At 45.8% G+C, this 15206-nt stretch overlaps 1 protein-coding gene across 1 annotated transcript in view; it reads left to right on the top strand.

Annotated features, from left to right (window-relative positions):
• Positions 1-15206, top strand: part of ADCY8 (adenylate cyclase 8) — a 177104-nt gene that overhangs the window by 81472 nt on the left and 80426 nt on the right. The window contains exon 5 of the mRNA XM_054985744.1: positions 13280-13407. Coding sequence (XP_054841719.1) covers positions 13280-13407 — 128 coding nt within the window. The remainder of the gene's footprint in view (positions 1-13279; positions 13408-15206) is intronic.

Raw genomic sequence — 15206 nt, 5'->3', positions numbered from 1 at the left:
CCCGTTTTCTTTTTCAGTTAGATTTGCCTTTAACCCTCTGGGTAGATTGCTGCCACCAGGAATTATATTCCCCAATAGTTAATTTAAATTTCCCCTTTAATAACATGCCCAAGCATCAGGCTCTTTCGTGGGACTATGTCCTGAGGAAAGGAATAGGATATGGGAATAACATATACTCTGGGATGAAAAACAAAACAAAAAGAACTTTTAGTTTTATAAGAACCATATCGGTTTCACATTATTATTTAAGCCTGATGATTTCAAAGATAGTTCTCGGTTCTTAAAGTTTCTTTACATAGGTTCAGTCACACAGATCTTCGTCAACTTTCTCTCTCGGGTGCACACACAGTTTGCCTGCTTCAGATAGAATGAATGTTCTCTCACACAGTTCAGGCTTCCACACAGGTTGCCTACCTGAACTAGAATGTGAGTCCCCTCAGGCTTCCACACAGGTTGCCCTCTTTGCTCAGACTGAATCTTCTCTCTCAGAAATATATAGACACTCTCAGGCTGCACACAGCTAAATCAAAAAGCAGAATGAATCCTTTCTCTCCACTCAGTAACTAAAAACTGCAGTTCACTCCGCCCACATTCTGAGGGCCAAGCTACACATGACGAATGACACTTGAACAGCAAGTGTATTTCTCCCTGTTCACTTGCCCTCCACTCAATCCACTTGCCGTTCAAGTGTCATTCGTCATGTGTAGCTTGGCCCTCAGTCATCAACCAATCATCTCCACTTACTCATCCATCTCTTGCACCCCCACTCTTCATCTGTATCACACCAAACATTTAAAGAAAGACACACACTTAAATGATTACACTGTCCTTTTAGCAATATGCAAAATTCACAAGTCCTATTTCCCTGGATATTTGCACTGCCCAGCACATCGGCAAACACATGAAGAATCAGATATGTGATGTTTTAGGTGGCTAGTTGTGTTGGTCTGTAGTAGAAGAGTAAGATTCAGGTCCAGTAGCACCTTGAAGACCAACTAGATTTCCCGGATATGAGCTGAATGGCACATCATAGGCACATGGATTCCTGAAACGAGGCGTCATGTACTGATAGCACTATTCAAAGTGCTGCTAGTGCTAATCATCTGACTTTTCCATCTAATGTGCAGGAGCCCATTGCAAAACTTCTTTCAAGATTGGTGGGTAAAGCCAAATGCGTGCGCATGGCGATTAATTACACTATGGCTTGTGCTGTGAAATTGACGCTTTCCTCATTGATCCAAGTACCTGTTTCCTGCTCGGTACACTTATATGTCACAATGGATATGTAGATATAACTTGGGGAGAGAGAAAGCAAATACCTTTACGGCCTCCATAACTCGGTTAGTTGCTGAACGCCAACTTGAATAATAACCGATTCTCATGCCGCTTCCTGCGATGCTTGGGTCATATATGTATTTAGAGTTATTTCCTGCCATAACATGTGGTTGCAAAACCATCCTCCCTCGTCCACTTTCCAGCGTGCCTAAAAGCCTTTTGTGGTCCCTAGCAACCCACATGGCAACTGGGAAGAGCCAAACAAATAGGTAGGGAAGCGAGCCAAAGAAATGAGCTCCTCAAATGTCAGTCTGTGGAAAGGCAGAAGCTTTGCTGATATTTTTGTGCCGCCTGATCAGAAATCTTGAGGGTGGGGAAGAGAATGACTAATCTCATTTGGTTTAGTATCTGCGCGGAGGGATGAACATCCCAGCTTTGATGCAGCGATCGCAAGAATGCTTTTCCTTCCTCTTCCTTCCTCTCTAAAAACGTTCTGCCTTTCTTTTTTGCTTTCCCACTCAATAAGTTCTACGCCTTGAAAGTTCTGCTATTGCCTCTTTTGCAAGATCCTGTATATTGAGTCTGATCATCACACCCTTGATCTGTCAAGCTCAGCATTGCCTGTTCTGACAGGCTGCAGTTCTCCACAGTCTCAGGGGGAGGCCTCTCGTGTGGCCTGCTACTTTTGCCTGCAACTGCTGGGGACTGAACCTGAAAACCTGAACCTGAAACCATCTTCCCTCAAAGCATATCATCTACCAGTGAGCCACAGACTCTCCCCAACTTGACTTGTATAGAACTGTCACTTTCACCTTACATGCACCCAGGGCTTTTTTTCTGGGGAAAGGGGTGGTGGAACTCAGTGAGTTGCCTTCAGAGAAAATGGTCACATGGCTGGTGGCCCCACCCCTGATCTCCAGACAGAGGAGAGCTGCTCCAGCGGCGTGGAGGGCAATCTAAACTCCCCTCTGTCTGGAGATCAGGGGGCGGGGCCACCAGCCATGTGACCATTTTCAAGAGGTTCCGGAACTCCGTTCCACCACATTCCTGCTGAAAAAAAGCCCTGCATGCACCTTACAAGCTGGGTTGAGGAATGGGCTGTAGAACAGAAGACTGGGAAATGCATTCTTCACCATCAAGACCTGAAGGTATCTCCTTGCAGGGTAAACACACATGAACATGTCAAGCTGCCTTATACTGGATCAGACCCTTGGTTCCTTGAAGTCAGTATTAGCTACTCAAACTGGCAGCAGCGCACCAGGGTCTCAGGTGGAGGTCTTTTACACCATATCCTCTGTGATCATTAACTGGAGATGCTGAGGATTGAATCTGGGACCTTCTGCACGCCAATCAGATGCTCTGCCTTTAAGCCACAGCACTGAGCTGGAACATCAGACAAGGATCTCCTCTGCAAATGGCATCCCTGGGTCTCTTTTCCCTCCAGCTTTGCTTCTGTGCAGTATTTGCTTTTATTATGGCCTCCAGGGCTTTGCAGCTTATGGCTGGTTTTGCCCAATCTGAGAACAAAATTTTCTCAATGGATGGAGAAAAGGCACAGGGGCCGTGGTCAGGTCTCTGAAATGACCGACTCATAAAGCATGGGATCACTTGCACTTTTCCCCATCGTTGTAAGTGCACAGTCGAACGCATCCTTTACATGAGCAATATCGGCTAGATTGAATTTATTGCTTTTTGTACCTGTGGCTTCTGGCTGAGAAGTGATTGCAAGAATTGTTCGCAAGATTAGCTGGGTTCATGGGCAGACACCAAAGAAACACGGAGACACCCAAGTAGGAAGTCCTAACTCAAAAATCTCACACGTACTCTTTTTTTTTTGCTGTGTACACAAGTGGAGGAGTTGATTGCAGAAGGGGGGCAGTGAAAGCATCCCCATTCATTTGGATTCATCCAAATAGTTTGCCAAGAGATCGGCTTTGTGCTCATAACTGGTGAGCAAGGCATGAGCCGAATTGGCACATGTGCTCCCCCATCCATGTTCTCCCCCATCTGCCTGTGTGCCCTTCCTTTGCCCGCTTGCAACCTCTCCAGTCCCCTGCAGTCACAGTTGCCACACTGTATGTATGCCCTTTCTCTGATGGTACTGGGTAGTGGGTGCAGCTAGGAGCGCTGCTGCCATGGATACCAGGGATGCTGATGCTTTGTGCACCACCCACATGCCCTTATCCAACAGTGATAGGCACCATGTGCATCTGGGAGCAGAAGTGACGAAGCACTTGCAAGCAAGCAGCAGAAGGAGATGAGTGCAAGCATCAGAGGCGATGCACGAATAAGAAGTCAGCAACCGTGGGCCCCAGCAGAAGCCAAGGGCCCTGGCAGCAGCTTCACCTCGCCATGTGCTGATGTCAGCCCTGCACTGCTGCATACGCCACCTCCACCTTGGCTTCCCCCAATCCTGACAACAGCGCTCCCATTACTAAAATAAATCTCTCTCCCTAGCTTCTTTTTTGGCTTCAGTGTACCTTCGTCATTTTTTGAGGTCTAGTTTGCAAACTGAGACGAGTAGGTCGCTCTGAGCTCCTGCTCTGTGCTCAGCATGTTGGATTGGCTCAAAGAGAGGGCAGAATTGATAACATGGCATAGATCTTCAGAAATGCAATCCGTCACTTCTTTCCCTGCTCGGGGAAAGAAGCAATAGTAATGAAGTTTCTGCTTGGCACCTTTTGGGCGGATGGATATTTGAGAAGCTCATTCTTTTGGCTTTCTTTCATGGCATTTTGTCCGGCTTTCTTTCGGTCACCATGGTTTAAATTTTATTTGTGTGCGGGGGGACCATCTCTTGCTCCTTCAATTGAGGAGATATGCCTCTCCCTTATATCTTTGCAATGGAAGGGGCTAGTGACTTAGTTTTTCGGGAGTGGGGAAGCTGCCAATACAGACAACCTTGTGGTATAGTGTAATATCTACCTATCTATTTATTTATTTATTTCATTAGACTTTTATTCTGCCCTCTCTGCAAACGGGCTCAGGGCGGATCACATCATTTAAAAAGCGTAGCACAATTACATGCACTTTCCATAAAATCAATAAAACTGTAAAATTCAATCAGTTTTCATACAAAATATAAACATGATTCTTCAGATGGCAGCAGCCAAAGCGTTGCTAATTAAAATCTAATGGTGGACAGGCCTGAAGGGGATTTAATCTTTCTCCTCCTTACTGGGTCAGCAGAGGCCTGGCCCAGCCTCAACCATATGCCTGGTGGAACATCTCTGTCTTACATGCCCGGTGGAAGGATAACAAATCCTGACAGGCCCTATTCTCAATGGACAGAGAGTTCCACCAGGTTGGAACCAGGACCAAAAAGGCCCTGCTTCTAGCTGAGGCCAGGCGGGCCTCCCTGGGGCCAGGGACCACCAGTAATTGTTTTCCTGTTGATCACAATATATCTATATAATGATATTATAGAGACAATTAGAAAAATAGAAAGCCCTCCAGAGGCAGAAGGAATGGGCACTAAGGGGGCAGGGCTAAGGAAAATGGTTACCATCTGAGCAGGAAATTCCAAATGTTCTCACCCTCACAGCAGCCATCCAGGCTTTACTGCAATTGTTCCCAAAACTTTGGAGCAAATCAGGTTTGAGAAAAATTGGGCCAACTCCAGGAGATGCATGAATGCCCCTTGAGGGGTAGTGGAGGGGCATCTGGCTGCACTGGATGAATACAAATCCCCTGGGCCGGATGGGGTGCACCCAAGAGTACTGAAAGAACTTTCCAGAGAACTTGCAGAACCCCTGTCCATCATCTTCAAGGCCTCCTGGAGGACTGGGGATGTGCCACAAGATTGGAGAAGAGCAAATGTTATCTCCATCTTTAAGAAAGGGAAGAAGGATGACCCAGGAAACTACAGGCCAGTCAGTCTGACTTCTGTTGCTGGGAAGATATTAGAGCAGATTTTAAAGGGATCAATCTGTAAGCATCTGAAGGACTGCTCAGTGATACAGGGAAGTCAGCATGGTTTTGTTCCTAACAGATCTTGCCAGACCAACCTGGTTTCCTTCTTTGATCGAGTGACCAGCTTACTGGATTGGGGGAACTCTGTTGACCTGATTTATCTGGATTTCAGTAAAGCTTTTGATAAGGTCCCCCATGACATTCTGATGGGCAAACTGGAAGACTGTGGAGTGGACTATAGGACAGTACGGTGGATAGGGAACTGGTTGGAGGACTGCAAAGAGTAGTGGTCAACGACGTTTCATCAGATTGGAGGGAGGTGTCCAGTGGGGTGCCACAGGGCTTGGTTTTGGGCCCGGTACTTTTCAATATTTTTATCAATGATCTGGATGAAGGAGTGGAAGGGCTGCTCATTAAATTTGCTGATGATACCAAATTGAGAAGAGTAGCAAACACCCAAGAAGATAGAATTAAAATTCAACAAGACCTGAATACTCTGGAGAAGTGGGCAGCTGTGAATAGGATGCAATTCAACAAAGACAAGTGCACAGTATTACATCTGGGCCACAAAAATGAGAAGCACAAATACTGGATGGGGGATACACTTCTGGGAAGTAGTATATGTGAAAGGGATCTTGGGGTAAGAGTGGACTGTAAACTGAATATGAGCAGTCAGTGTGATGCGGTGGCAAAAAGGCTAATTCAATCCTGGGTTGTATCAAAGGGGCCATAGCGTCGAAATCGCAGGAGGTCATAGCCCCTCTCTATACTGCCTTGGTCAGGCCACACCTGGAGTATTGTGTGCAGTTCTGGAGGTCTCACTTCAAAAAGGATGTGGCCAAAATCGAGAGGGTGCAGAGGAGAGCGATGAGAATGATCAGGGGTCTGGAGACTGAGCCCTACGAGGAAAGGCTGAGGGCCTTGGGAATGTTTAGTTTGGAGAAGAGGAGGTTGAGGGGGGACATGATTGTTCTCTTTTAATATTTGAAAGGCTGTCATTTGGAGGAGGGCAAAGAGCTGTTCCAGTTGGCAGCAGAGGGTAGGACCCGAAGCAATGGGCTTAAATTACATGCACAAAGGTACCGACTGGATATTAGGAAAAACTTTTTCATGGTCAGAGTAGTTCAAAAGTGGAATCAGCTGCCTAGGGAGGTGGTGAGCTCCCCTTCACTGGCAGTTTTCAAGAAGAGGCTGGATGAATACTTGTCAGAGATGCTTTAGGCTGATCCTACACAGGGCAGGGGGTTGGACTAGATGGTCTGTATGGCCCCTTCCAACTCTATGATTCTATGATTCTATGATTCTATACTGATGGGAAAGCAGAAGTGAAGAAGTGAGTGGTGACTAGACATGGGCATGAACAGCATTACGAACAGAAAAAAACCCATGAACAACCTAATGGTGGACAGGCCAGCGAAGACTATGTCCCCTGCAAATTTGGTGGGTATTGGACATGGGGAAGGTCAGTTTGTGGGGTGTTTAAAGGGCCCTGCCCCTTGCACGTGACAGGAAAGGGCCCTTTAAACTATCAGCTGGCAGGCGGCAGGGGGGAATCCCCCCTACCGCCTGCCAGCTGATAGTTTAAAGGGATCTTTAAAGGGCCAGGTAAGTGGGTTTGAGAGGAAGGGGGCTAAAAGGGTGTGGGTTTGGGGTGGGGGTTCTGGCCCTCATGAGCAACGAACTACGAACATGTCCGGGAACAGTTCATGTTCGTCCATGTTTGTTGTTCGTTGTTTGTGGATGGCACCAAACATCGAACAGGGTGTTCGGGTTTTTTTTTCCTGTTCGTGCCCATGTCTAGTGGTGACTCACAAAAGCTCATACCCTACCACAAATTTTATTAGACTTATAGGTGCTACTGGACTCTTGTTCTTTTCTACATTACTGATGTGTCCCTTTGAAACATTAGAGTACAGCCGTTCTATCTGATAAAAGGACCTCTTGAATAATTCAGTTTTGCATAGTTTGCAGAAATGTATGGTGTTTTCAGTAATAAAATCTATTTTTTTTTCTTTCACAATTCATGAGATTGTTTCTATGTGAGGGAGCTGGTTATGTCTAATCTATTTTACAAGCTGGTTATGAGGATAAAATTATAGCCCTTGGGCATCCTCAGAGGAAGAGTGAGATCAAAACATAATTTTGAAAATCAGTATTCTTGGCATTGATAGTTTTGAAGGCAATATTACTTGGAAAATCTGAAGGGTTTGTGGATTAGTTTTCCTGCTAATCCATATCAAAGACCCAGAACAAGGTTCTCTCTAGAATCGACTAGCTGATCTGGCAGCAGAGCAATCGACAATGGGATTAGAGTTCTAAGCATTGAGAGAGAATATATCTAAGGAAAAGGGTTTTTTTGAAGCTAACATCTTGCCAAAAACTTATCGACAGTCACATACAATAAATCCTTTTTTGCACTAGGTGAGCTAGGAATGTTTTCTCGCTTGGCAGTCTTCTGCCTTGGTTTTCTTCTTTTTGGCAGTTCTGTTAAACTGATGGGTTGGCATGCAGTATTTAATGAATAATGAGCCACCAAGATCTAAGAAGCTTCTTAGAATATTGCTGATTTCTGTCATCTTGAAATATTTGTGTATAAAGTGTAAAGTGCCATCAAGTCACAATGGACTAATAACAACAACAACAATAACATTTGATTTATATACTGCCCTTCAGGACAACTTAACACCCATTAGAGTAATTTACAAAGTGTGTGTTATTATCCTAACAACAATCACCCTATCGCACAATCACCTACTCTAATCTGCCCTGAGCCTGCTTGTGGGGAGGGTGGACTATAATAATAATGATGATGATGATGATGATGATGAGGTGGGTGGGGCTGAGAGAGCTCTGAGAGAGCTGTAATTGACCCAAGGTCACCCAGCTGGCTTCAAGCAGAGGAGTGGGGAATCAAACCCGGTTCTCCAGATTAGAGTCCTGCTGCTCTTAACCACTACACCAAACTGGCCATAGGGTTTTCAGGCAAGAGATAAACAGAAGAGATTTGCCATTGCCTGGACTGGCTCTGGACTTCCTTGGTGGTCTCCCATCCAAGTATGAAACCGGAGCTAATCTTGCTTAGCTTCTGAGATATGAAAAAATCAGGCTCGCCTGGGCCATCCACGTAAGGCCATGAAATATTTCGCTTATAAGACGTCTGTGTTCCAGACAGAGGAAACATGTAGCATATAACAACCAGATATGCATGCTGGTGCCTGGAGAACCATTAAAACAGGGTGTCCCAGGTTCAGTTCCAGCAATGACCCTGCATACATCAAGAGGGAAGCATGTGTAGGATACCTGCAAATTTTGCTACAAGTGCATTCAACAGTTGAATGTACCCTCTTAGAAGGAGGCAATCAGGTGTGAGCCAATCACTTGGGGTGCTTGGTTCATGCTGAGCAGCTGTGAATGCCTGCTGAACTTCTCTGCATTAGGTTTCCACAAAATTGCGCATGCACAGAGATGCACAAAGATGCTGCTGATTCAAACTGGTTGGGGGCCACTAGCATCACAACGGACTACTTAGACAAACACTGGCCATTTCCACACACATTGAATAATGCACTTTCAATGCACTTTAGTTATCCTTTAGAAGCGGATTTTGTGTTTCACACACAAAACCCCAGTTCCAAATGATCACATTGAAAGTGCATTATCCAACGTGTGTGGAAGCAGCCACTGAAGGGTAGGGTCTTATTGAAATGCAGCATCTGTTTATGACTGATTTCTATGATTTGTGAAGATAGAGTCAGGTAGGTAGCTGTGTTAAGTCAAGTCTAGTAGCACCTTAAAGACTAAGAAAAAGTCCAATGTATAAGTTTTTGTGACCTTTCATGGACACGAGTATTATTTGTGAGTGATCAAGTTGCCTATTTAAACAATGGCAATTAAACAACAAGGTGGGGGTGGGAGGTAGTAGAACTCCATCTGGCTGTGTGATAATGCACATGTGTGACAAGCCAACTATGCTACGGTGAATGGTTAGGAAGGAATGCAATGAAGGAATACAGTGAAGCAATTTGTCAAACATGGATGAATATATTGATGAACTATTTAAACAGTTGTCAAAAAATCAGGTCCCAATTTGAAGCTGGTGAACAGGATGTAAATAACAACAACAGCATTCGATTTATATACTGCCCTTCAGGACAATGTAACTCCCACTCAGAGTAGTTTACTAAGTATGTCATTATTATCCCCACAACAATAATCACCCTGTGAGGTGGGTGGGGCTGAGAGAGCTCTGAGAGAGCTGTGACTGGCCCAAGGTCACCCAGCTGGCTTCAAGTGGAGAAGCGGGGAATCAGACCTGGTTCTCCAAATTAGACATGGGCATGAACGGGAAAAATATCCGAACACCCTGTTTGTTGTTCATTGCCATCCACGAACAATGAACAACGAACAGAAGCGAACATGTCCCCTTAATGAACATGTTCAGTGTTCAGTGTTTGTGGCCCTTGTCAGAGGGACGTGGGGACTCCCCTCGTCCCTCTGACAGCGGACAGAGCCAGCACTGCAGAGCTTCGTTCTGCCCACTGTCAGAAGGACGAGGGGACTCCCCTCAAGCCTCCACTGTGGGGCTTTATTCTGCCCATTGACAGTGGGCAGAGCTGGCACTGTGGGCTTCGTTTTGCCCGCTGTCAAAGTGACGAGGCGACTCCCCTCCCCTCGTCCCTCTGACAGCAGGCAGAGCTGCTGCAGCAGGACTTCATTCTGCCCGCTGTCAGTGGGACGAGCGGACTCCCCTCCCCTCATCCTCTGACAGCAGGCAGAGCTGCTGCCATGGGGCTTCATTCTGCCTGCTGTTAGAGGGACAAGGAGACTCCCCTTGAGCTGCTGCTGCGGAGCTTCGTTCTGCCCGCTGTCAGAGGGACGAGTTGCCGATGCAGGGCTTCGTTCTGCCCGCAGTTAGAGGGACGAGAGGACTCCCCTCGAGCAGCCACCACAGGGCTTCATTTGGCCAGCTGTGAGAGGGACGAGGGGACTCCCCTCATAGGTGTAACCTGTAGTGTATTGGGAGCTTCAAGAAAAAGGCTTTATTAGCAAGGTTCTATACAGCTGCATACTGATTGGCCGGGTTGTTGAGCTGGCCAATCAGGATTCTACTCCAGACTAGTGAACTAGCGAATAGGGTTTCTGGATACCAGGTGTTTGCAATTGGTTGAATTTAATTGTGGACACATTTTGGTGGGGAGTTGAGTGTTCTATAACTGCAGTTTTGATGTTTGTGCTTTGAGTGGTGATGTTCCTGTTGAACTGTCATACCCACTATATAATATAACCTACATCCAGTTGAAAGGTCACAACATCTCTTTTCATGGTTGTGCCGGTCCTTACCATGACACTTTGTGTTAATAAGAATAGATAATAAAAAAATTCCTTAATTTGATGTTTAGCTCACGTTTCTTGAAGAGATTCAAGGTAGCATCCATGGTTTCCCACCCCATTATGTCCTCACAACAGCCCTGTGAGGTAAAGTTAGACTGTGAGGGACCCACACAGTGAACTTCATTGCAAGGATTTGAACCTGGCTCTCCTCTACAACAGAGTTCCTCAGCCTTGATGAATCCACAAGATCTTTTGGAGTGTTGAGAAAGGTTAATGGACACCACCTCGAATTGGTTGCTGCAGGGAGGGGAACAATTCCAAATGATGGGAGTTTGCAAGATAAAGATCTTCCGATGACAGAGGCAGCCATTTTGAATAGGCGCCCCCTGAACATCTAAAGATGTTGCCTCCTTTGGATCTTCTGAAGTACCTCCTGCTCCACTGAGGCGGAGGATACCAACTGTTGGCTCTTTGGGGTGTTCTGGGGGGTGGGGGGAGAGGGCACCAGAAATCACACAATTGGGCACCACAGCACCAACAGGCACCATGTTGTGAATGACAGATCTAATCACTGTACCACATGAGTCCCAATACTCATTAACCTAAGTTGTCCCTACAACATGTTCTCCCTACAAAATTGTATTGGGATATACGATTCATGGAAATTAGCAACCAAATGGATTTTCTCGCTCCTTGACCAGCATGGGAGCAAACACACAAACAGCAATCACCCAAAGGGAAATTGTTAATATTTAGAACAAGCGATCAAAAAATATGGAGGAAGCTGGTTATGAGTCTTTGCCCTTCGCTTATGTGCTTTACCTTACTGGCTTGCCTGCCAATTTAACTGATCCCCCACTTCTCAAGACCGTAATCATATCATTTGGAAACTCTGTTCTTCTCCCCTTTCTTCTGAATGCCGAATCATTTCCCACCCAACAAATACACCTCCCTCCCTTGTGGTTTCTAATAAAGCTCACACTGATTTAGTAGAAAAGAGCAAGAGTCCAGTAGCACTTACAAGACTAACAAAAATTGTGGTAGGGTATGAGATTTCGTGAGTCACAGCTCACTTCTTCAGGTACAGGTAGAAAGTAAGTCCATCTGTCCTTATATCTTGGAGAATGGAGTGATTACAGAAGCTGAATGATAATAACTAGAGGTGGGCACGATCCAAAAAAAATTACCGATCAAGCTGATTGTGTATCCGCGCCGGTGACGACCCCAAATCACCGATCCACACCAATCATCTCCCGTTTCCGATCTGTGGATCGGATCGGGGAGAGGGAAGGTGGGTGGTGGCGGCGACCGCCGGGCCCGGTGGGCACGGGGAGGGGACATTCACACACACACACACACACACACACACACACACACACACACACACACACACACTTAGAGCAGGGGGGGAGTTTTTAACCCGTCCCTGCCTCTCCAAATAGAGAGAGAGAGAGAGAGAGAGAGAGAGACACCCCATCAACATGTTTCAGCCAGCTTTTTAAAAAAAGCAGGGACAGAATCCTCCATTCCTCCCCACCCAATTTTAAAAGTAAGCAGCCAGTCTTCCAAAAGCTTATTTTAAACATACACACAGAGCCGTGAATGAGGTTTTCCCACAAAATACAGTGTTTTAAAAGCAGGTTAAAAACAGAGAGTGACAGACAGAAAAACAGCCATTCCTCCTACAAAGCCTCATTTTTTTTAAAAGCAAAAAACGTTTGGAACACCCCCTCCCCCCTCCCTCCCCTGGGTCTCTTCTCCCAACTGGTGGTGAGTGTGTTGCTGCTCTGTAGTTGGAAGGAAGCCCTGCTGATCAAGGAAAGCTGAGCTTGCATTTGGGTTTCCAGGGTGACAGAAGGAGGGCAAACACAGCTCAGGCATTCCCCTGGCTCCGTTGCTCCGGGAATAGATTACTGGTGCCTGATTGTCTGCATCCCCAATCAGATCCCGATGGCCCAAATCAAGCCCCGATGAAGCCCCCCCCCCGAACGCTGGATCAGTCGCCGTGGATGGCACCGCTGGGTCCCGATCACGCGAACACCATTATCGTGGTAATGCTGATCGTACCCATCTCTAATAATAACCAGTGAATGACAATGGCAGGTGTGATTGTATAGAGTAGGGTATGCAGAGGGGTACTGGGTGTGGAGAAATCAGCATTAGTAATTAGACAGGAAACATAGGTCTTGATTCAGTCCAGGTGGGCACATTGTCTTAAGCTTCATTATTAGTTGCAGTTCAGCAGTCTGTCTTTCTAACCTCCCTTTGAAATTCCTCTGCAGGATAACTTCTACTTTTAGGTCAGCAACTGAATGTCCTAGAAGGTTAAAATGTCCCCCCACTGGTTTTAAATGCTTTGGTTTCTGATGTCAGACTTATATCCATTAATTCTTTGGTGAAGGGACTAGCCAGTTTGTCCAGTGTAGAGGGTGGAAGGGTATTGCTGACACATTGCTGACACTAATTTAGATAAGGCAGCAACTGCATCCTCCCTGTCTTCAGCAATCACACCTTGCTGGTGTTTCTTGATTCTCCTGCCAAGAACTGGATCTACTTTCCCAAGAAATCGTAGGGCCTATTCCATTGTGGGTGTATAAAGATGCACATTTTGCCGCCTTAGAAGAAAATGAAGATGCTTGTTACGTATGAAAAAGCGTACTGGGGAGTGTTCCAGTTTTCCTTCTGCCGCTCATTGTATTATGTATGCTTTGTTCTTGCAATTAGAATCTCCTTGCTGAAAGCCATTCTCTTTTGGATGTAGGAGCATCACTGCCTTAGAATTAAAATCCTGGGGGATTGCTACTACTGTGTTTCTGGTCTCCCGGAACCTCGCCAAGATCATGCTCACTGTTGCGTCGAAATGGGGCTCAGCATGATCAAAACAATCAGGTAATTCATGTTCTTTCTCCTTCCATTTTACGGCTGCCGTCACACTGTGTTCCGATCTGTGGTTTTTCAATGCCTTACTGCTCAATGGCGAACATCCTCAAATTCCCTCTTGCTGCTTTGTTATCTCCATGGTTCGTGGTGTAATTGCAAGCAGGTGCAGCTTGCTTTACAGTGAAGAACGCTGGACCTCAAGTCTGCTGGAAAGTCACTGTTGTTGTCCTAAATATCTTGCGTCTCAGTAGGAGATACTTGGAGGGTTTGTTGAGGTTATTCACCGCTGAGACTTCCAAACGTGTTCTCTGTTATTTGTTGCTAACAATATCCACATCACTTCAATGGAATGATGTGGGACTCCGAAGAGTTCAGGGCTTTGCTTTTCCCAGCAGGACCGAATGGCAACAACTCCTGATAAGGCAGAAAGCAAAGATGTTCCATTTCCTCCACATCTAATATAAAAATTAAATGCCATCAAATCACAACCAATGTATGGTGACCTCATCATGGGGTTTTCAGGGCAGGAGATGAGCAGAGGTGGTTTGACATTGCCTTCTGCAGAGCAACCCTGGTTTTCTTTGGTGGTCTCCCATCCAAGTAGTAACCATGGTCGGCCCTCCATAGCTTCCATGCTCTGAGAAGCTCAGGCTAGTCTTGGGCTCTGGGCCATTCAGGCTGCTATTTTTCCACATGCCCCTAGGCAAAAGTACTGCAATGTCTGCTAAACAGTCTTTCCCAGTGGTAACCACAGTGTGTGTGTACGAAGAGTAGAGTTTCCTGCTGCTAACTATGTCTATAATTGCACCCCTATACTGGTTCAGATCCCACTCCTGCCGCACTAACATGTGAGTGTCTCATTTCTGAACTGATGCTGCCATGATTCAAAACTCCCAAGTACTACTAGATGACTGGATACTGTTAAGGGATATTTAAAAGGCCCTCTCACTTAATGCTGTATGTCTGAGCACAATTGAAGCTGAACACACACACAAGAGGCAAATTCGCCGCGGTGGCAGATTCTTTCTCCCTGGCTTCTGGAATTAAAACTACAGTTCAGCTCAATCTTGCAGTGAGGAGAGAAAGTTCCTTTTAACTATAAACATTCTCTTTTGCTTTCACTTTCCAACTAAGATATTAACTTTCACTGTGTTATTTTCCAGAAGCATTTCAAACCCATGACGAAATTATGACTCCAGCATTGAAATGTTTACATTACAGTAAGATCTGATTGTCCTGTCAATCAGAGCCAAGCTACAAATGATGGATTACACGAGGGCTGCATGCGAAGGGAGTTGCAATATTAGGCCGGAAGCTGAGTTTTAAAAGAGATTGGAAGCCTTTGTCAATTTCCCTTCTCTACAGAGCCAGGGCGGCTGCTCAGAAGGTCTGTTTATTTCTTCTTTGCCTCCCAAAGGCTCTGTCAGTTTCACCTCTCCTTCTAAGAGGCAAAAAGGAAGTTAACAGCCCCTCTGAGTAGGGGTCTCCCTGGCTCTGTAGAGAGGGGAAATTGACAAAACCCGATCTCTTTTAAAACTCAGCTTCCCAGCTAACATTGTGACTCTCTTCACATGCAGTCCTCATGTAATTCGTCATTTGTAGCTTGGCTCTCAGACCCATTGGGTGCCATGTATCCTGGGGAATGTATTATTTGTTCTAACCGTTGATCTTTTATTCTGTAATCAAATAGCAATTATTCTGTAAACAACCAGTACTGAAGGGTATATAAAGCCCTCCGATGCTACTAGTCTTTACACATGTCTCCCACTAATGGAGAATGTGCCTGGGGTTATTCCATGTAAGAAATA

This window comes from Eublepharis macularius, chromosome 7, assembly GCF_028583425.1.
Source record: "Eublepharis macularius isolate TG4126 chromosome 7, MPM_Emac_v1.0, whole genome shotgun sequence".
NCBI lineage: Eukaryota > Metazoa > Chordata > Lepidosauria > Squamata > Eublepharidae > Eublepharis > Eublepharis macularius.
The sequence above is the reverse complement of the archived record's forward strand: the minus strand, read 5'-3'. Positions and strand labels throughout refer to the sequence as shown.